The sequence below is a fragment of the Aedes aegypti genome, chromosome 2 (assembly GCF_002204515.2).
Source record: "Aedes aegypti strain LVP_AGWG chromosome 2, AaegL5.0 Primary Assembly, whole genome shotgun sequence".
Taxonomy (NCBI): domain Eukaryota; kingdom Metazoa; phylum Arthropoda; class Insecta; order Diptera; family Culicidae; genus Aedes; species Aedes aegypti.
In genome coordinates, this window is record NC_035108.1 from 248,037,461 (window position 1) to 248,061,718 (window position 24,258).

General features: G+C 39.9%; 1 protein-coding gene across 1 annotated transcript in view; it reads right to left on the reverse strand.

Annotated features, from left to right (window-relative positions):
• Positions 1 to 24,258, reverse strand: part of LOC5569380 (SWI/SNF-related matrix-associated actin-dependent regulator of chromatin subfamily A containing DEAD/H box 1 homolog) — a 34,183-nt gene that overhangs the window by 7,104 nt on the left and 2,821 nt on the right. Inside the window, exons 2-4 of the mRNA XM_021844758.1 lie at positions 14,377 to 15,902; positions 14,173 to 14,313; positions 13,958 to 14,115 (exon numbers count right to left, since the gene is read on the reverse strand). Coding sequence (XP_021700450.1) covers positions 13,958 to 14,115; positions 14,173 to 14,313; positions 14,377 to 15,902 — 1,825 coding nt within the window. The remainder of the gene's footprint in view (positions 1 to 13,957; positions 14,116 to 14,172; positions 14,314 to 14,376; positions 15,903 to 24,258) is intronic.

Sequence of the window (24,258 nt, forward strand, 5' to 3'; positions counted from 1 at the left end):
AATATGATTGAAATGCTGTTTAAAACCAATGTATCACAGACGCCTACTAAGAGAGAAAAAATAGTTGATATAAGCCTGAGTGACATTTATATTTTCCATCAGTAAGTTTAATGGGAGGTACGTTTGGCCGAATAGATATTTAACATAAAGACGACAGGCCTAATATGCTGTTCTTCTGAGTTATGCTGTTAAAGTAGTAGTTATTGGCACTAAGCTTCTAATATTTCAATCAAAATTGCTAGGATACTTTCATAATTCACTTGACATAGGGGGTTATAGTCGGTCGAATTGTTATGAATTACGCAATAAAAAATACTTTAATACAGCGCGAAAACCATGAACCATATTTTGATATTAACATGAAGTTGTTCTGGTGATGACCTAACATAAAACTTAGCCTTAATTAAAAAGGTCTTTTCATAATTTTCTCCCGAAAATTTAGCTCAAAATAGTTGAAAAAAGTGACTTTAGTTAAAATGGCTTCGAAAAAGAGACTTTAAAGTGACTGGCTTAAAAATAGTGACTCGCTACCAGCCTTGGTAGTAGCTACGGTTAGGTTAGCTCAGATCAATCTTCATCATAAATGAACACCAACGATCAATCTTTGCAGACTCATGCAAAATGGTACAGCCCAAGTGGCGCTAATTGAAGAACGTTATTTTCGTAAGGGGAACTTCTATCTAGGTAACCTTGTGGACCCAGTTTTCGCTGTTTTCAGTAAAAATGAAATGACATACTCGCGTGTCATACCTTGTACATGCGTGCTCGTGAATAAAGCAATCATTGCTACACTCATTTCTGAGTTAACCACCAGAGATTTTTCTGTTGGTGACCTCAACAGGAAATACGTCTATTGTTCGGTATATTTACCTCATGATGAACCATGCCCAACGGATGACTTCAAATGAGTTGTCGTTGCGTAACAAAAAGCCTTCCGCTGATTGTGGGCAGTGATGCCAATGCTCATAACATCATCTGGGGCAGCTCAGATATCAATTTGAGAGACTCCAGTCTGATGGAATACTTGAGTAGTACAGATCTTGGATTACTCAACATAGGCAATCGCCCAACCTTCATGGAATTTGCTAGAGAAGAAGTGTTAGACATAACGCTCTGCTCGAATAGCATCATTCACGAGTTGACGAATTGGCATGTATCAGATGAGGAATCATTATCTGATCATCGCTACATCTTTTTTGAACATTCAAATGTAACTGCACAGCCTTTGCGTTTTAGGAATCCCCGGTTAACAAACTGGGAACTCTACATTGAATTGGTTGCGACCAAATGTCATAGATGTTCTCCGTCCATTGAAAATCCAAGTGATTTGGATGATGCCGTTGATACTACAACATCCTACATTATGGAAGCTTTCGATGAAGCATGTCCTCTTGCGGAATTCCGATCTGACTAGGCTAAGGAAACAGTGTAGAAGGAGTTGGAGCGGACGCCGTTCATCTGGATCAGAGTCAAGGCTTACAAGAAGGCTCTTCGTTTTGCTGAACGATCCGGCTGGAAAAAACCTTTGTACAAATGTTTCCAGTTTGAGTAAAGTCAGTCGGCTGAACAAAATGCTCGCAAATCTAAGGATTTCCAAGTGAACGAAATTTGCTTACCTAACGGTGACTTTACTTCTTCTGATGAAGAAGTTTTAGAACAGGCCTGCCCAACCTTTTTGAACCGCGCGCCAATTGTAATTGTAATTGCTCAATCCACACCCTGGCAGACAATTATCCGCCCATCTAGACACGGGCTGGGTGAGGACCTACCAAGCCTCCCCCGTTAACATGTCCTATACCGTTTAGCACACCGGGATCTTCCACAAGCAGGCGCCGGAATTAAAGCGGTCCCACAAGCTTCAGATACATTAAATAGATTTAGTCCCTCTGGCACTAAACCGAATGGCGCCCTCCGCTTCACCACTAGTACTGCTTCCCCACACGCCAAGCACAATATCGAAAGTAGTGCGTTGTATAGCAAATACAGTACACCACCTCCGACACTATGCCAAATGTACAGGAAAAACAGCACCAGTAAGAAAGCGGAAGGCGCACCACTCGGTTCAGTGCCAGAAGGACTATAAGTATAACGAAGAAGAAACGAAAAGATAGTAGAGTTGGTTCGGTTATTTGATTGCTGAAACGAAAAAAAAACAGAAAAAACAGAAACAAAGTGTTAACATTAAAACGGGGTTTTATAATTGATAAATGTATCGATAGTTTCTCATCTGTTACGTTTCCTTATCGTAGCGCTGTCGATTTTTCCATCTCCAGGGTGTTCGTCTCCGCTCGAGCAATGAGGACCATGATGAAATGAGAATATAAAAATGTGAGCATTAGTGTTGATCTAGTAATAGATTAATTTAAACTGCTTTTCATGTGCTAAGTAACTTGTAAACTCCTACTCAATTATGTTTTGTTGGCCTACACGTTTTATTTAGATACAATTTTTATTTAGAAAACTATTTGGATCCGAGATTTTAGGTGCAGATTGAGCATGTTTGATAAAACAAGCATCCTGTTTTCAGTTGAAGAATGTTCAAGAAGTTGATGATTCTGTTATTTATACTGGCTACATACAAGAATTCACTATTGATGTAATATATGGATATTGAAAGTTCCAACGCGCGATTATAATACTTCAGTTTTCGTGCTGTTGTATTGGTGTAAGTAGTGGGAAACCAATCAGTTTGGTGATTCTAACGGTAACAAATAGCAAGACGAAAGGAAAGTTGATAATCTATCATCATTATGATTTCAGTCCTAATTTCATGATCCGTTTAATAAATTCCGCGTATGATTCGGCAATTTTAACAATTTATACATGTGTATTCGAATAAAACAGACTACGGGCATTTATTACCTGTTGCAAGGTTCCTAAGTGATCAGATATTTATCATTTTCTACAGCCTAATTTAATAATACCTACATTGGGTTGTAACAAAAATTTGATCTTGGGATGTTGATTTGCCTCCTAATCATAGTTTCGACAATAGTCACATGCTTACTATCCCTTATGGCAGTGTTGTTGATTCTATTGTCTATCGCTCATCAGTTTCGCGCCACCCGGCAGGGACTTGGTCCTATGTACCCAATACTCTGCTGTGTCTTAACTTCACGCAATACATTCTGTAGATGTGTGATACAGTTTGCGGAATATTATGATTTATCACTTCGTTCAGATGGAAAATTCTGTTATGGTACCATATTCACATATCAGATAACTCCCACCTGGAACGATGTAATACATCGGAGACATGTAGATTCAGATGTATGTAGACGATCTATGCCTAGTTCGGCTCTGATCGACAGGCAATCAGTGTATTCAGTTTTTCAACTAGCTTGAAGCGATGAACGTATCAAGACAAGCTCTCCACTATATCTGCTAGCAATCACCGGTCGTCGATAGACATTTCGGTTCTTTTCTGCTAAAGAAAGACCCGATTGTATGCCAAAGACTATGGCTCATGCTTTTCAATACAGCTGGAAAAACAAGAACTACACCCAGCACCAAATAGTACGTAACTATGAGGCGGACCGGAAGGTTTGATAAGCAATCCCCACCAACCTTTTTGAACCGCGCGCCAAATCACAAAAACAATTTCGTGTCGCGGGCCACATTAAAAATCCATATATTCGCATAAAGTCTGACAAAAGTAAATAAATGAAGTTTATAAAATCTGACAAAAATCATTTAATGAAGTAAATTTCATTTGAAGAAATCGAAAACCAGATAATTCCTGCTAATCATTCTGCTGGATATGACGAAATCGGAACTAAAACAAAAATTTATGTCAAATCAAAATTCGAACTAGATTAAGAAAATAACGTTTTAAACTATATAATATAAGTTCAAAATTGTAACAAAATGGTCTACTTCTGATTGACGACATGAAATAAATAAATAAATATAGGTCCAGATAGCCGTAGCGGTAAACGCGCAGCTATTCAGCAAGACCAAGCTGAGGGTCGTGGGATCGAATTCAACCGGTCGAGGATCTTTTCGGGTTGGAAATTTTCTCGACTTCTCAGGGCATAAAGTATCTTCGTACCTGCAAGCTCTCAGTTAATAACTGTGGAAGTGCTCATAAGAACACTAATCTGAGAAGCAGGCTTTGTCCCAGTGGGGACGTAACGCCAGAAAGAAAAGAAGATAAACTCAAAATGGAGCAAAATTGTTTCCACATTTCAATCGTCTTTTTCTTAGTTTGTCGTTTTCCAAAATGGGACTGTTGTGCAGTGTACTACTTAAGTATTCCACCAGACTGGAGTCTCTTAAATTAATATTCTTGCTGTCCCAGATTATGTGATAAGCATTTGTATCACTGCTCACAATCAGCGGAAGCTCTTTTGTTACGCATTGTACGACAACTCGTTTGAAATCATCCGTTGGGGATTATTTATCATGTGGTAAATATACCGACCAATAGACGTACTTATTTCCTATTGAGATCACCAACAGATATATCGATTGTGACAGCACATAGGTACATCTCTGGTAGTTAACTCAAAAATGAGTGTAGCAAAGATTGCGTTATTAACGAGCACGCATGCACGGGGCATCACACGCGAGTTTGCCATTTCATGGTTGCTTAAGTGGCAAAAACCACAAGGTTACCAAGATAGTTTAGTAAGGTTTTATTTTAAATTACGAAAGTAAGGTTCTTCAGCGACTTGGGCTGTACCATTTTGCATAAGTCTGCAAAGATTGCGAAACGATATAGGTGATAATTTAAACTAAATAAGAACATATTCATAATCCCACGCTCATTTAGCCTTAGGCTAAATATTACGAGGGCACAATACTGTGGATGGCTCCCTGGTACTCCACATGCTCCGTTATCGGTTATTCAGTTCAGTTCAGTTCAGTTTTATTCAGAACCCCCTTACCACTCATTCCTAGGCACGTTAAGCATGGAAACCGTATCACACCATGAAATAGGAGTCACCGCTATAACAATGTGTTATTATACGCATTAAACGAGCTCACCAGTTGGCAATCCATCCTTGACTGAACATGAATATTTTTTCGCCCTCGAACAACGCGAACCGAACGCGTTTGATCTTGATTTCATCGCTCGCCCCACAGGAGCATGCAATGGTATCATAAAACCACACATTACTGATCACGGGGAAAGTTATGCGAAGAGCTACACTATGTGGGTTAAAATTGCATCTAAGACTTGACAAATTATCAATACATCAGTCTTCCTAAACGAACACCCAATACGTTGGTTCAGGCGGTTCCGTACTCTCCTTGCATTCTTTTTTCGTGTTCAAACCGAAACGCTCGAACCTGAACCTAAATCCAAAAATGTGTAAAGTGAACATCGGTTTGAACCGCGGTTCGAACGCCGATTCATTTGTATCTCGGTTGCAACCATACGGTTCAAATTTTGATACAAATCTTCGGTTGCATCCGAGGTTCAGAACTATGACGCAAAAAAGACAGAAAAAAAAACAGTTCAAATCCACGCTTATCAATTTCTCTTTATCGTGTTTTGATGAATGATATAGTAAATTTCTTTGTTTTTTTTTCAGAAAGTTACTGTTAAATGTTACCTAAAATATTGATCTTAGTTGATCTGCTTAAATAAAACATTTATTCAAGCCTCAAGGGTCTTGCGATTTGTACCAAGAAGTTCCATATACAGTTGTGTTCAGAATAATAGTAGTGAAAGCCGATTTTCATACAAAATGCTCAACTTTAGCATGCTGTAACTTTGTTTCCTTATGAACAATCGGCATAAAATTTTGACAGTGAACTACAAATATACTCAATTTTATTATCACAAAATTTGAAAAATTTCACACTACCGGCTAAAAAGTTAAGCACCAGGTGAAATCGCTCAAATTAATAGTACCTAGTTTTTCTTTTGTAAATTTTTGTTCAGCAACAATTTTATAAAAAATTGGCTTGTTTATACATTTATAGCTTGAGTGGAAATGCTTGAAACGATGACTAAAGAAAAATTCAAAAACTCAAAATACAGCAGATATGTAAATTATTAAAACTACTAGGGTAGATGTATTAATCTTCGCCCCCTCCCTAGTTTTCGCCCCCCTGGTAGAACATTAGCTTGTTCTAGATTGTAATAAAATAAAAATGTTTTACTTTTTAACTTATATAAATGATTGGAATAAAATATACTTAGTTTCCAAATGTTACTAATTAAAGTAATCTTCTAAACCGCCAAATAATCACATATAAAAATGTGGAAAAAATGATACGCTATTTTTTGCGTTCATTGAGAAAAGCGTCTATTTTAAAAGGCAAGGAAAACATATTAAGATAACTATTTCATCTTTAAAAAATGAATAGTTCTGATAAGACATGCATCAGCAAGAGACACGAATAGATTTTTTCAACTATTCCAGCAATTATAACCAGTTTTAAACTATTTTTTCAGGGTGGCGAAAACTAAAGCACGTTTTTGTACGATTCTAATCTTCGCCCCTGGCGAAACTACCTGTAACGTTCTTTCAGTGGTGCGTGCATTAATTTTCGCCCCTCCTCGAAATTGTAATTGTAATTGTAATTGCTCAATCCACACCCTGGCAGACAATTATCCGCCAATCTAGACACGGGCTGGGTGAGGACCTACCAAGCCTCCCCCGTTAACATGTCCTATACCGTTTAGCACACCGGGTTCTTCCACAAGCAGGCGCCGGAATTAAAGCGGTCCCACAAGTTTCAGATACATTAAATAGATATAGTCCCTCTGCCACTAAACCGAATAGCGCCCTCCACCTCATCACCAGCACTGCCCATCCCGCACACCAAACAAAATGTCGGAAGTGGCGTGCCGTGTAGCACATCAGATGTTCTACAGAGCACACCACCTCCGACACCATGCTCAACGTACAGCAAAGACAGCGCTAATAAAAGCGGAATGCGCCATTCGATTCAGTACCAGAGGGACTATAAATGTAACGAAGAGGAAATGAAAAGATAGTAGAAATGGTTTGGCTGTTGGATTGCTGGAACGAGAAGAAAGAAATAAAGTTATTACGTTAAAACGTGATTTTTATAGTTGAATAAATGTATCGATAGTTTCTCATCTGTTTCTTTTCCGTATCGTAGTTCCGTCGATTCTATCCACCTCGAGTTTTGTCGACTCCGCTCGGGCAATGAGGACCGTGATGAAATGAAAAATATAAAAATATAAAAACATGAGCATTAGTGTTTATCTATTATTTAATGTGGTTCTCATTTGCTTTCAAATACCTAAGTAACATGTGAACTCTGCCTCTATTAGAAAATTCTAATAAATCATAATTTATTCTCCTCCACTTTCCCTAACACAAAGTATTCCTATTTAATAAGACAAGTGCAAAAGCACAAATAAAAGTGTGGGACCGCATCGAATCATGTTGATGCCCTCAGAGCACTCATTCTTCGATTTGCGAAATATGAGTCCGCTGAAAACACCGACCCGACTCGACGCAATCGCGCACCTCTACCGGCACCTCCGCACATGTAAAAACTTCTGCGATAATCCTGTGGTGTGAAAGAAATGCGCAATATTATTTTGATTTCAATCCTAACTTCATGACCCGTAGGCTCTACGCGTATGATTGTTCATTATTTAGGCTAAATATACCTGTTTATACCTGTACATCAGAAAAAAAAAAAAAAAACGAAAAACGACTACGAATATCTTGCAGCGTAAAGTTTAAGTGATCAAATATTCATCCTCTCTTCGACCCTGCACTATAATAACCTCCTAATATAACGCCGAGCTAAAGATTCTTTCTTGCGTTACACAATCTGAACAAGAAACCATTTTCAAATACTTCCCATAATTTATGCGAAGCAAAACAGATTCCACTTTCTACGTAATGTAACCCAGCATAAACAGCTGCCCAACTCTCCAGACCAACGCCCTCCACGATCCAAGGTGCTGCTGCCTTACGTTCAAAACTTCTTTCCTCAAAGTCTGTCTATCAATTCCGAACTCTATTGCATACTACAATACCAATCAGACCCTATTCCTGACAAGACACAGAGTCACAACCCCAATGTGATGGATTTACCCACAACCTTGTCATAACCCCTCTTACGTTTCGCTATCCTCGGAAGTCACCCATATTGATGCTTGGCAAAAAATATCAGTATTCAATCCACAAATCCCAGATTACACCACATTACGTTGGTCCGTTTGGCGTCGCCGGTGGATACCTGTTCTGACATTCTTTTCTTTCAAACCCCATTTCAAGCCTGTCCCCCCACTTTATCAATAAGAATGTTGACGAATCACGATAATCTGAAGATCGTGACCAGAACGGAGGTAGGATTTATCACTAGGGACCAACCACCACCATTTTTCGCCCCTCCTCGAAATTGTTCGAAAAACAAAACAAACTCATTGATTTATTAACTGTTTACAGGAGGTTACAGGAAGTTTAAAGGATTTTCTAAATGTACCGAATAGTTCCTTCTTCTTCGTATTACGTTTCACTGGGACAGAGCCTGTTCTTAGCTATATATTCTCAGCAGTATTCATATGAGCACTTGCACAGTTATTAGCTGAGAGGTTTCTTTGCATAAGCTGCCATTTTCGTATTCTTTTATTCTGTGGTAAGCACAAAAACACTTTATGCCTAACGAAGTCAATATTATTCCCGTTAAGAATAGATCTTCGACCGACCAGGAATTGAACTCAGACACCTTCAGCATGGCTTTACTTTGTAGACGCGGACGTTACCACTAGAATTAGGTGGGATTAAGAACTTCATCAACGTTTTTCAACCGACTACTAAAATCTGTTTAGTTTACCATAATCTGGTAAAAATCCTGTGCAGTAAATGTGACCATTTCCATAGTAGCATTAACTACAAAGCATTTAAATCCGTGACACCTACCGTACAGCACAGTGTGGTTCAAATCAAGTTTATTTCTAGTCATAAATATTGCAATTCTGGTTAAATAAATAAATTTTCTTGTGTATTGATGTTGACTACCTTCAAAAAAGTTAACAGATTTATGTAGTCTTGAAAATTGTTGGTGTAGTTCTTAGTTTTACCATGCATTCAGTAGTTTCTACAATAAAATTCATTTCAGTGTATGATATTTGTTGCTCATCATTATACTGATAGTCTGTGACGAAGAACAAATTGAACTTATTATTGTCAATCAAATAACCCACCATATTCAGCAAGAATGGAATAGAAACGAAATATGATCAACCGATTTTTAATATTAAATATTATTTTTACCACTACATGAGTTAATGGGTTTACCGCAGTACTTTTTTTTCCGCATTCAGTTTTTGGCACTGCTAACATTATTGAAAACGCTGAATATGATAAATTTCTCCCGAAATAACGGTACTTGATATAATTATTTAAAAAATATTGGAGAACTTTAATGTATGACATATCGGGGTTGATTCCGATATTCTGACATTGGATTATTTCATGTTGGGAAATTTCTCGACTTCCTGGGAATAATAACATATATCCAGGCTTCCGAATTCTCACTCACTCTCACGATAATGGATCTATCCCTCACAGCAATTTTCAGCGATTAGCTGCCTTGCGATTTTATCCGTCCAAAAAACAAAGCGAAAATAGATAATTGCACATTTCCGCAGCTGTGAGAAGTTTGTTTCCTCTTTCTCCGATCCATGGAGAACTTTTCCTGTATCCATCGCCACAAGCAGCAGTTGCTTTTATGCACCAAATCAACCACTCCTTTCGTCAAGTTGGGGTGGTAGCATGGTTAGCGTGCACGCATCGCGGTTGTTTTTAGCAATGTACTAGGTTCGAATCCCGTCGCCGGCACTAGTTTTTGTTTATCCACATAGTGATAATTCTCGGGAACAGTTGGTGAGCGAAAATATGATGGAGTGAAAAATAAATTATCCCCGGAGTGGAGTGGTTTTCGGTTATCCACCATCGTAGCTCCAGGGAAAATTAGTGTGAGCGATAAAAGATGTTCACGTGAGGAAGCGAAAAAAGCATTCTCCTTACGTGAGAAAAATCGTAGATTTCGCATCATTGATACGAAAATTCAGAACCCTGCATATATCACATAAATGCTACAAGAGCATAAATGATTACTTTGCAATAAATAAAAACAATACATAGTGGAAATCAGGACCTTCCATAGCCTTCGTTAGTAGGCGGCTACAAAGCAAATCCATGCTGAAGGTGTCTGAGTTCGATTACCTATCGGTTCAGGATATTTTTGTAATGGAATTTTTATTTGAGTTCCTTGTCCATGAAGTGTCATCGTGCCTGCCACACGGTACGACTGTAGAAATGGCAACTTATGTAAAGAAACCATTTAGTTATGAACTAAGTACTCTTTGAAAATTAAGCTGAGAATCAGGCTCTGTCCTAGTGTGGACGTAATGCCAAAAAGAAAAAGACATAGTGGAAATAGGCAGGATAAGTACCAGTGAAGATGAAAAGTGTGAAGATAATAAGTACTTGATTAAACTATCGAAAACCTGTACTTCAATTAATGGGGGCGAAGATTAGAGCATGGGTGGGGCGAAGATTGAATTTGGGGGGACGAAAATTAAAGCACACCATCAATCCAAAAATTATACTTTTTTCAATAGTAAAACTTTGTTTTGGATAACTTTGCAGCTTGATCATCCTAAAATAATAGATGAATAGTTGAATAAACCCAATAACATTATTTGATATTGATTAATAGAGTCAGAAATTTATTATTCCTGCGATTACATGGTTTAGGGGGGCGAAATCTAGTGCTTCTACCCTATTATTTTGAGCGATTTCATCTGGTGCTTAACTTTTTAGCCGGTAGTGTGAAAATTTTCAAATCTTGTAATAATGAAGTTGAGTATATTTGTAGTTCACTGCCGAAATTTCATACCGATTGATAACATGGAAACAAAGTAACAGCATGCCAAAGTTGAGCATTTTGTATGAAAATCGGCTTTCACTACTATTATTCTGAACACAACTGTAGGTATGATCGTAGAAATTTATCCGCGTGGATTTCAACAGTTCTCGCATACTCTGAGATAACGCCCTAAAAGCCATTGGTAGCCACGTGTGTAGCTCGTTGTTTCTGAGCAAAAGAAAGAATAAGCATTCAAACCAACATCACGGGCAGGTAGATAATGATCCTTTCTTCCCCTTAGCGTTGTTAAATAGCATGAAAATCCATTCAAATGCTCAGAAACTACGAGCTACACACATGGTTACCAATGGCTTTTAGGGCGAGATCAGAAGTTATGCGAGAGTTGTCTGCTTTGTGCCATTATTTATACCGAATAAAAACGAACCGAAGTAGGGGCAATGGGGGCAATATGAACATACGGGGCAATATGAGCCACCCGGTTTTGACCTCAAAAACAGTGTTTAAATGGCTAGTGTCGTTACGATCTGCTAAAGGATGCGTCAAATAGCCACCACAATAAAAACCGTAAGAATATTCGGTTAAACACTCAAGATATTTACAAAAATGTACAAATTTGTCCTTCGTTATGAAAAGCTTAAAATTTTGGCAGTTTTTAATTAAGCCTATAAGACAATTATATTTATAACTAGCTTACCCGACGTGGCTAGCCACGTTCCAACGAAATTTTAATGCGAAAAGCTGCGTATAATCTTTCAAATCGCTTGATACTGATGACCGAAAAATCGCGTAAATTTATGCTCTGGCCGTACTCCATCGAGCACAGCGTTGTCAACCTTCCAGATTTGTCTGGAAAATTCCAGATTTTTGAGGCCCCATTTTACAAAAATCTGGAAGATCCAGATAAAATGTGCAATGTATTTGTAAGGTTTTGTAAATAATTTGTAAAGTTCATCATGTACGACATAGGAAATCCAGGCAAATTTTCAAAATCTTCCAGATTTTTGAAACATTGACTTGGCATCCCTGATCGAGCACATGGCCTCATTACTGTTCTAGTGTTCTGATCTAAAATTATACAGCCTTATATGATGTTGTAGAGTTCCTTCTGTTGAAAAAGATTTCAAACGTTCCAGAAGATTCTACAAATTAGAGAGTAGAATCTTATCAAAAATTCTAGCATATTCTCCCGAATACCTGATATCAGGGCCTTCCTTGGCCGAGTGGTGAGAGCCCGCGGCTACAAAGCAAAGTCATGCTAAAAGTGTCTGGGTTAGAATCCCAGTCGGTCCAGAATCTTTTCGTAAAGGAAATTTCCTTGACTTCCCTGGGCAGAGTCTTATCGTACCTGCCACACGATATACGAATGCGAAAATGGCAACTTTGACAAAGAAAGCTCTCAGTTAATAACTGTGGAAATGCTCATAAGAACACTACGCTGAGAAACAGGCTCTGTCCCAGTGAGAACGTAAATGTCAAGGAGAAGAAGAAGAAGAAGCTGATGTCATTGTCATTTTTCAAAATCTCAGTTGTGGTGAAACGACCATCGACTCAGGGATATATCGGGTCATGGAACAGGAATGTTTTGGAAAGCTGTTTTAAGAGATGATCATAATAAGCATAAAATTTTGTGTTAAATATACATCCATGAGTCGAAATTGAGTCATTGAACATCGACTCATGGAGGTTTCACTGTAAATCAATCAAACTCGAATATTTGGCGCACATTCATCTCATTCATGTTTGTCTTGCTTTTACATATGTCGAACTCGTTTTTGAACATGAGTTGGAACTGAAGAAACCCGTTACACATTTTTAACTCCAACCCGAATAAAATTCGACCGAATTACAATTTGCTTGATAGTGAAGGGTTCGAGAATATTCTACGAATTGGAATGAATGATGTTCTAGAAAACTACAGAATATTCTGTCAAAGAGCTATTGTAGTGCTACACAATTTGCAATTGTAATGTTCTAATATTAATATTGACCGTTGTAGTGCTTTTATATTACTATTGTAGTGCTCAACGGAACTTTTCAATGAAACATTTCAAAGCGTTACTGACAGACAGACAACTATGGGATTTTATATATATGATTCTGGTAAATTTTACCAATCCATTGAAACTTTTGATCATAATGAACAGTTCGTAAGCGAAATTAGATTTGTTCGTAAACAAAATTATTGAAAAACAATATATTATTTTCAAGATGAAGGGGCGGGGCAAAATGAGCCACCTAGATTTAAGCAAAACAAACGATGTTTTGAGCATAAAAATGCATTGCCTAAATATACCAGATTATTTTTTTACTGCATAGTCATCTTTATGCACCATTACAAGTGGAACACCACTTTGCTAGAAAATACGTTGAACCAAGTAGCGCAATTTAGGACTAGTACAACATGGTCTGTTTACTATGTATTATGTATCTTTAAAAAATAAGCCACTAGAATCAATAATTTCAAGCAAAGCTAATACAATTTCCTTTCCAATAATGTACTCTTCACCACTAACTCTTCTCTATACTGTTTTAAATAAAAATCATTCGATTGAATGAGGTGGCTCATACTGCCCCGTAGGGTGGCTCATAATGCCCCATATGGTTGGTGACCACGTAGAAAAACATGGTTTTCCAATAAGTTCCTGAAATAATTCGCAAGTTGATGTTAACATTATTTATCGACGTAACATGGAAGATAACATTTTATAGTACAAGTCACTTGCATTTGAACCATATATTTTGTTGTTTTTCTATGCATTCCATGACGTTTTCCTTAGGCGGTCCATATTGCCCCGATCACCCCTATACATGTATCGGGTTTGGTATGGTACACTGGTACATAGGCGAAGCACGTTTGTGGTTCAACACAAGTTGCAAGGTTCAAACCAAAGTTGAACATCGGTCCTGTACATAGAAAGATGCGAATACATTTATGAAAATGATTTTCCATTGGCTTGCGTTCATATTTTGATAACTGGGTCAAAAACTATTCATCCTTAAGCATGAATAACTTGCTGGTACCGATGTCCGCCTCTCTACAATCAGTATGTTAATGGATTTTGCATCCCATTTTTTCGCAAAGAAGATCATCAAACGTCATTGATAAAAAAAAACTTACCTTAGGAGAAGGGGATGGTTGGCCAATTTCCGCATGTCCATCATGATCGACATCCCGCTAATTTCGGTGCTGCTTTTGAACACACCAGTTGCGTTTTGGTATTCGCTAACTAAGTCCATGTATTTCTCCTTTTGCGAGTCTAGCATAGGTACTTTCATCTAAAAGAAATATACATGAATTATGAATCGCTTGCATGAATGGTATGAGGAACTTACAATTTCTTCCGTCTTCGGTGGCAGGAAGCTGAGCACATCCTTTTTCAGTCGCCGCAGTATAAAAGGTTTCATAATCTGCTTAGCTCGCTCAATTTGGTTCTTCTCGAATGTTGTCTGATCTTCTCCGCTGTCTTTCGTTTTCTGCAATTCGAAAAGCACATGAAATACATTTCTTCTACATGTTAGCGAGTTCAATCTTCTTACAATCCGTTGGAATAGTGCCTTAATATCCTCTACTTTCCCACCGAAAAGTTTAGGCATGACAAAGCACAGCAGCGACATCAGCTCCAAAAGGTTGTTCTGAAGTGGCGTACCGGTAAGCAAAATACGCCGATCGGCTCGGATCCTCAGCAGGTTCTCGTACCGTTGCGAGGTCATGTTCTTCAGCATGTGCGCTTCGTCGAAGATCACATACTGGAATGGGGTTACTCGCCACATTTTCTTCTCCTCACCGGAAGCACCCATCATGTGGTAAGTGGTCAACACAACGTCCACGTCGGAAATACCATTCTTGGCCCAATCGATTCGAATCAGCTTGCGCTCTTCCTGGCTACCGTAGTACTTCATGATGATCAATTCAGGGCACCACTTTCTAAGCTCGTTATCCCAATTGTCCAGCGTGGAGGACGGGACCACAATCAGCTGAGGATGTTTGATAAGGTCGTTCTCCTTCAGCCATGCGAGGAATGCAATCACTTGAATTGTCTTGCCAAGACCCATTTCATCGGCAAGGATACCATTCATATCGTTCCGATGCATTACGGACAACCAGTTCAAGCCAACCAGTTGATACTCGGCAAGTTTGAATCCTTCGGGAATGTTGGACGGCTGCTCAATGAGACCTCCATCAGCCGCAATTGCTGATTCCAGCTTTTGACATATCTTCTTACATTTGTTCATGATGGTCACGAGGTTGTTTCTCCTGGACAGATATTCTTGGGTGTGATTCAAGATGTCCGTTTGAAGAGATTTGTGAGATTTAAGCTTGTCTACCAGTTCATCCCAACTGGTGAACGGGCGGAGATCAATGAGAAGGTCTACTTTTTTGGTGGACAGAGTTTTAACGGCCGTCAACTCATTGGCCGTGCCATTGTTTAGGAACTCGAATACTCCCTTGCGGTCTTTGGACATGCCATAATTGCCGCCATCGTCGCTGTCATCATCACTGTCAAAGACCCTGTCCTGTTGTCTACCGGACTCATCTTCGCTGTCGCTTCCTCCGTCTTCTTCATCGACGCGACGTTTTTTCGCCGGATTGTCCGGCTTCCGAGCGACGTTGTTCAACACGGTGGCCTTTTGGACCACAGTTGCTGGAGAAAGTGAATACATACGCTTTTTGTTGGGATTGTACGATTTCAAATCCTCCAAAGCCTTTTCCACGCTCCATTGATGTCGAACCAATGTGTCCTGGACGAGCATTGTGTCCACATCAGGTCGTTCAGCCCTAACTTTCTGCAGGCATAGCTCCTTATCTCTAACCGTGAGAACTGGAGCCGGAGCCGGTGCTGGAGCAGGGTCAGCTGTTGAATCAACTGATGACGTCCCATTTTGTGTTACTGGACTGGTGGCTGTACTGGAGGAAAGGGCTCCAACCGTGGGAATCGGAATGGGCGAAACGATCACCTTGTCCGGGATCACCTTTGTGGGAGTGGTACACTCAGTTTCGCTTTCACTGTCCACTAGGGCTTGTATGCGTTGCCGACCGGGGACCAGTTCCAACTTTTGATCTCCTGAAATAATTGGAAAGGATCTGCGATTAAAAATCTTAAGCAATAAGAAAATACAAAAGTCGTACGTCTTTCTTACTAATTATTATTCTAAATCGAAAATACAAAATCGAAAACATGTAGGGGAAGGTGGGGCAAGATGAGCACTGCTTGTTTGTGTCATTTCATTTCATTTATTTCAGAGGCGACTTGTAACCTCACTTTCTACCTGTTCTACGAATCTAAAAATAGCTAATTAGGCAAATAAACTAATTAGGTAAAGCAAACAGTAAATTATTGGAATCGTCTTTTCTAACAAATCACTTCTCCATAGATGCAATTTTGTAGCTGAAATTCTTAAATTTCTATTCGTGGAAAAGGTAGATTTGAGGTTAGGGAATCGCCACTGATTTATTTAGTTAACAACACTGAATCAACAATTTTACGCTGCAATACACGTTTCGTGGCCGCATCTCTCCATCATCGGTTCTGTCCCACGCTCGTCAAATCGATACACACTTGATCCGCCCACCTAGCACGCTGCGCTCCACGCCTTCTTGTACCAACCGGATCTGGCGCGAACACCATCTTTGCAGGGTTGCTGTCCGGCATTCTTGCAACATGCCCTGCCCATCGTATCCTTCCAGCTTTGGCCACCTTCTGGATACTGGGTTCGCCGTAGAGTTGGGTGAGCTCGTGGTTTATCCTTTGCCGCCATACACCGTTTTCCTGCACACTGCCAAAGATCGTCCTAAGCACCCGACGTTCGAAGACTCCAAAAGATTGCAAGTCCCCCTCAAGCATCCTCCACGTTTCATGCCCATAAAGGACTACCGGCCTTATAAGCGTTTTGTACATGGTACATTTGGTGCGGGTGTGAATCTTTTTTGACCGCAGCTTCTTGTGGAGGCCATAGTAGGCCCGACTTCCACTGAAGATGTGCCTCCGTATTTCACGACTAACGTTATTGTCAGCCGTCAGCAAGGATCCAAGGCAGACGAACTCGTCGACCACCTCGAACGTATCCCCGTCTATCGTAATACTGCTACCTAGGCGAGCCCTGTCGCGTTCAGCCCCACCAGCTAACATGTACTTTGTCTGGGCCGCTTTCACCACCAGTCCAACCTTTGCTGCCTCGCGTTTCAGGCGGGTGTACAGGTCTGCCACCTTTTCAAATGTTCGGCCGACAATGTCCATATCATCCACGAAGCAAACAAATTGACTGGATCTCGTGAAAATCGTACCCGGCTGTTAAGCCCGGCTCTCCGCATAACACCTTCTAGCGCAATATTGAACAACAGGCACGAAAGTCCATCACCTTGTCGTAGTCCCCGGCGCGATCCAAACGAAATGGAATGTTCGCCTGAAACCTTCACACAATTTTGCACACCCTCCATCGTCGCTCTTAGTCTCGTGAGCTTCCCGGGAAAGCTGTTCTCGTCCATGATTATCCATAGCTCTACGCGGTCGATACTATCGTATGCTGCCTTGAAATCGATAAAAATGTGATGCGTTAGGACCTGGTATTCACGAAATTTTTGGAGGATTTGCCGTACAGTAAAGATCTGGTCCGTTGTCGATCGGCCGTCAACGAAGCCGGCTTGATAACTTCCCACGAACTCGCTTACTATAGGTGACATACGACGGAAGATGATCTGGGATAATACTTGTAGGCCGCATTTAGAATGGTGATGGCTCGAAAGTTCTCACAATATAACTTGTCGCCTTTCTTGTAGATGGGGCATATCACCCCTTCCTTCCACTGCTCTGTTCTGTTTCCCAAATTATGCCTATCAGCCGGTGCAAACAAATGGCCAGCTTCTCCGGGCCCATCTATATGAGTTCAGCTCCGATACCATCCTTACCAGCAGCTTTATTGTTCTTGAATTGGTGAATGGCATCCTTAACCTCCCTCAAAGTGGGGGCTGGTTGGTTTCCATCACCCGCAGTACTGACGAAGGCATTTGCTCCGTTGTCCCGTCCTTCATTGCCTGTGCTCTCAGCGCCATTCAGGTGTTCGTCGAAGTGCTGCTTCCACCTTTCGATCACCTAACGCTCGTCCGTCAAAATGCTCCCATCCTTATCCAGGGTGTCTACTCGTTTACCAAAATCAAATTCCCTGATATTTCCAGGTTTTTCCAGGATTTACAAAAAAAATCCAGGTTCAATAAATACTCTAAGTTTATATATCTAAGGGCCGATTTCTTCACACCCACTTAAGTATTAAATGTAGTATAATCATATGGGTAAACGTGGTTTACGGCTTAAGCAAAGGTGAAACAAACTAATGACAAATTTCAAAATGTTTTCAATTTAACAGCTATTTATAAACTTCTCAACATTATTTAAAGCATGCTATTCCAATAACCAATTTTACACCACAGACAAACAGACGTCACACTCTCATCGCTGTCCATCGACCAACTTTTTAACGATCGATTCGAATATCTGGTAGGTGGTCAATCGACCTCCCGCAGCGCTCGCGTCGTTTTTGTTCGTGTTTGACGTTTACACACTACCGCCACCTGTTGGTCCATCGGCCAACTACAGTGTTTTTAGCATTGGGCGTACATGTTTTCGCGACTATGATTTTGATCGTAATTTGTTCTAAGTGTTACGTCTGTTTCTCTGTGATTACACTATGAAGATGCTAACAATACCAAAGCTGAAGTTTTATTTAAATGAATTGTATTTGTCAATAATGATGTCTTTTATTTTATTTGTAAGAGCTCAATGAACTGAACAGAACTCTCAAGTACATCAGTATGCTTCTTCTTGAAAGTATTTTTAGTACAGATTATGTACCATTCATTTCCATCGGTCGTTTGGCTAACTAAGACAGCTTCATGGGCGCAAAAGTAAAACTTTATTTGGATTTGTGGCAATATTTTACAATAAATACTAAGTTTATCGATGTATTAGCTAGTAAGCAAGTAATAGATACAGTTCTGACCTGCACAAAAGCCAAATTCTTTAAAATATCTCAAATTCAATCAATCGTGTTAATGGTCATCTGCTACACATTTAAGTAGAAATATACCCATCTAAATTGATTCAAATAATCCGTGTAACTTTTGGATCCCGGTCCATTTTTTTTTCGGATAATAGAAACACGGATTATCAAGCCCGTGGGTAATCGCGTTCAACAGTATAACATTTAACTGTGGTCATTTGATTTTTTTTTTGCATTTCTTTCGAAAAAGTTATAAATTAATCATGATTGTTACGAAGTGTTGAATTTAAAGTTATTCAAATTCAAGAGAACTTTTCGAAAATCGTTTGTTCTGAAATATTTTCCAATAATTTTAAAAATTGTGCGTGATGTAGGGCTGGTGGTGACTGAGTTTCTTGAAAATAGGAAATTTAGAAACCTCTTTCCAGAAAAAGGAACTAAACAGTAATCAAAACAAGACAAAACAGTAATCAAAAAACAAAAAAAATCCTAACAGGAACCAGGATGAAATAGTTTGATCAGACCAGACATTTCTCTGAGAATATTTTTAACTTTTTTTCAAATTTCTGGTGACATTACGACGACATACCAACAAATCTGGTATATGCCAGTAAAGGACAAACATTCTTTGATGTATTATGACGACATAACGATAGGGATTGATTGATATCGTTATTTGAGATTTTCACTCTTCAAGAATCTCTTGAGAAATTCCTCCAAAAATTTTGTTTTGGATATCTCAAAATAGCACCAGGATTTTTCCAAAAAAATATCACCAACAATACCTCAGGGCTTCCGTCAGAAATACCCATAGATTATTTCAGATATTTTCCGAAAAAGCCCTTGGTCCTCTAGGATTTTATCCAGTGATTCTTCAATCAGTTTTTCTAGAACTTCCCCCAAAACTCCCGTTTAAAACATGTGTTTCGGCCAGGACGTCTTTCCCTACGTTGTGTCTTTACTTTGTGTTTTACGGTTTAACGGTGTGGACGACGATTCAAATGAACAACGAATAACTTTTACTACTAATTTATTGCCACCGAGAGGCAGCGTGCCTACTCGGTGGGGGAAACGAAACAAACTACAAAAAACATGCTAATGGGTGCGCCTTATATACAGGCGCACAGTACGGTCATACAATAATTAAACTATTGATTCTTTTACGACGCACGCTGCACTCAATAGTTTAGCGCGCGGTTAGATTGGCGCCAACTGAAGAAACTACACGCTGCCTGGCAGTGGAATATTCCACTGCCAGTGTTGAATGACACAATAGTCGTCCCTTTCTACACACGCCTGAATTGAGCGCGAACAACATGTTATAATATTCAACTAGAAACTTCTCCAGATGTCTCCAAAAATTTCTAAGGATTTTCTACGAAATTATTCTTCAGATTTTTTTTAAGATTTTAACTGCAAATTTCTCTGAGGATACCTTCAGGAATTACTCCAGAGATTGCTCCTACGATTTCTTCGTGAATTTCTCCATTAATTCTAAAAGTTTTTTCAAGGAAGTTTTCAAAACTTTTTTTTTCGAGCATTCTTCCAGTAGTGTTCTTAAAGGAAATTTGAATGAAATTTTCCAGTAAGCTGAGAAATTGTCCAGGAAAATTCGTGACGTACTCCTAAAGCAAATGTCAGGGTACCTTCTGTTACAGTTACTTATGTAAATTCTTAGGTCACCATTGATGAAAGAGGATTTTCAGCAAGACTCACTCTTGAAGAACTTTTAGAAGGTTTCCAAGATTATTGCCAAGATAATCGAAAAATATAAAAGAAAAAAATCATATCTCGCAGGATATTGTGAAGGAACTCCTGGAAAAACAGGACGAAATTTCTATAAAAAAAAGGTGTAGGAATAATTATCACTACAATCGAAGGATCTCATTGAAAAAATGCTGGTGTGGAACCTTATTGAACTTTTCAATATTCCAGGGGGATTTTTTGAGAAATTGATCGAAAAACTCTGGAGAAATTCCTAGAAAAAAATCTAAAGAAACTTACTAATGAAACACAGGACGAATTGAAGGAATTATTTGTAGTGTACTTAATAGATTCTTTCGAATAACCCCTCGAGGAACTTTTGGAGCTATTCTTTGGAATAACCGTGAAATGGCGTTGAAATTCTTGTCGGGTTTTCTTGAAAGAAATTCTATGGGAAACTTTGTATATCTCTTAGATTAACGTCTGTGGAATTCGGTTGAAAAGTCAGTGAAAAGGATAGACGTTGATCAAAGTAATTCTGGAGGAATTCCGGTAAGCATCCTATGAAAAATTGCTGAAGGAATTGGTAGAGGATTTTCTTGAAGAATTCCTGATAAAATCTCTGGGCAACCACGAGGATAATTCTTGAAACTGTTCTCGAGGAATATGAGAAGAAATTTTGCATCTTAATTATCTGCGAGCAAGAGATAAAAAGACTTCAGAGACTATTTTGATTGAAATAGAGACTTTAAACACCTTTTATCAAAAATAGAGGCTTTTCAGAGGCTTGCTTATGCATTAATTTTTATAAATTGTATCTAAAAAGAAACCTGCTACCAGCCCTAGATATGTTAATCCTTTACTAAACAAATAAAGAGACATTAAAAACATTAGTCATGTTTTGGTAAGCTGATAAAATTTGACACTTGAAAGGATCCTCACTGAACAACTCATATAGTGTTTTGAGAGCGGCGCAGCCGAATTTTTTAGCGAATGAAGAGAGTTTTTTGGCAAATAATGGTAGCTCTGGGTTATGACGCAAAAATCCTGATTGCGATCGAAATTCCCTGAGAATTCCCGGTTTTTTCCAGGTTGAATAAAATTCCCTGATAATTCCAGGTTTTCCAGGTTTTTCCAGGTAGTAGACACCCTGTTATCCCTGCACATCTCGGCTCGCGGCACGAAGCCGTTGCAGGATGCGTTGAGCTTCTGATAGAACTTGCGTGTTTCTTGAGACCGGCACAGCTGTTCCATCTCCTCACACTCCGTCTCCTCCAGACGGCGTTTTTTCTCCCGAAAGAGGCGGGTCTGCTGTTGCCGTTTCCGTCTATAACGCTCCACGTTCTTCCGGGCCCCTTGCTGAAGCATGACCGCCCGTATTGCGTTCTTCTCCTCCAGAATCTGCCTACATTCCTCGTCGAGCCAATCGTTCCGTTGACTCCGTCCCACGTACCCGACGTTGTTCTCAGCTTTATTGATGGCTGCCTTCACTGTTCTCTAGCAGCCCTCAAGAGGGGCTTCACCCAGCTCACCCTCTTCCGGTAATGCAGCCTCGAGGTGCTGAGCGTATGCCGCTGCGACATCCGGTTGCTTAAGCCGCTCTAGGTCGTACCGGGGCGACCGTCGGTACCGTACGACGGAGAGTTTTGGGCGCAGTTTAACCATCACCAGATTGTGGTCAGAGTCGATGTTAGCGCCACAATAGGTCCTGACGTCGACGTCGATAATGTTGGAGACATTGCACATTCTCTCATTGATCGGCCACCAACCGATCACGCGCCTCTGCATATCACCCATCACTATAAAAGCTGTTCCCAGCTCATGTGTGTTGCCGCAGCTCTGGTAGATGGTATGATTACCTCTAAACGTTCGCACCATTGATCCCTTCCAACACACTTCCTGCAACGCTACGATGCTGAATCCACGGTCCTTCAGCACATCGGCGAGTATGCGTGTGCTCCCGATGAAGTTGAGAGATTTACAGTTCCACGTACCGAGCATTCAATCGCTAGTCCCTTTACGTCGCTGTGGTCTTCGCCGAATGTCCCGGTTCGTATTCCCTCGTTGATTATTTGTTGCTTGATTTTTTAACGGCTGGCTTGCAGGGCCTGACACCAACCTCCTAGATTTCCGGAGGACCATTCCCCCTATATGTTCGGAGGACCATAGTGCACAGTTTAGCTTAGAGTCCTTGTCTGGCACTCGGACGATGATCAGCCGCCCCTGACATGGGGAACAGACACTGTTGTGAGCCGCTCCTAACATGGAGTACAGACGCTCAAGGTTTGCAGAAGCAAAAGCAAAAGCAAAGCCCACTTCCCTGTCAGCATATGACCAAGGTTCCCACCCGGAGTTGGTTACCCGATCTTCCATAAGGTTACTCGTACCCCGGCCAGTACCGCGAGGAGGCAGGGATAGGAGTTGCTGAGCAGGAGGCTAAGGACCACACAGAGGGGTCTATTTTATTCCTTCAGGTACGCGAGGTACCAATGGTACGCCATGGCCAGCCATTTACGAACCGGAGCACAACATTGTTCCACCCGAATAGAGACAGGTCAAAGCAATTGCTATTCAAAAGCCTGGGAAACCAGCGTCTGATCACAATTCATACCGCCCGATCGCTATGTTATCATGTTTAAGGAAATTGATGGAAAAAATGATCATTTCGCGACTCGATAACTGGGTCGAATCTAACAAGATGCTTTCCAGTACCGTAATCCGGGGTAACATTGATCATTTTTTTAATATTTCCTAAATATTTCATTTGAAAATGCAAATGTTGCAAATTTCATATTTTTTAAACAAGTACTGCCAGCCGTGACTACACACTGCATTATGTTTTTTGAAAATTTAAGCATGTTTAAAAAAATATGTTAAGTGATTTTTTGATTAAGCTGATATGGGGTAACATTGATCACCAATGTAAACAGCATTCGGTAATATTGAAAATGTCGTTACTTACTCAAATCATGGCCCTGAAGCCGAATATGAAGGTCAAACGCTCGCAAGTCATTTAGTTTTTGAGTTATTTTAAAATTAAAAACACCCCGAACCACGGAAAACGCCAATTTCCTAAGGGAATCCTATATTCTTAACAGTTGTTCGTTAATGTTGCCTGATTGAGCATACTTATGAGAGTTTTGACAACGGAATCGTTTTCGGCGATGCCATTTTCAGTAAGAACCGCATTTTTCTTGCTCATATCGTTTGCAGAACTTATGTGAGACATGAATCTTCGGTAGTGTCATACTTACCCATTGAAATCATTGTTTGGAAAAGTTGCAAAATTTACGCATAACGTACACGCAATTTTCGCAAAAATCTTCACTTTCATTAGCTCCTGAATATTAGAAAGAGAAGCACCATTCATGATTTGGAAATGTTCCATCAATGAAAGATGATACGAACTTTTTACGAGATGAGTCATTCCGATCAATGTTCCCCGCTGATCAATGATACCCCGGATTACGGTACTCAATTTGGTTTTCGCAAAGTTAAAGGAACAAATGATTGTCTAGCGTTGCTTTCATCAGATATTCAACTAGCCTTTGCAGACAAGGAGCAACTGGCTTCAGTCTTTCTGTATATAAAGGGCGCTTTTGATTCAGTTTTCATAGAGATATTGTCAGAAAGCGTGCACAATAAAGGAATACCTTGGATATTGAATACATTTTTTGTACAATTTATTGTCAGAAAAGCACATGAGCTTCTTCACTCTCGGCC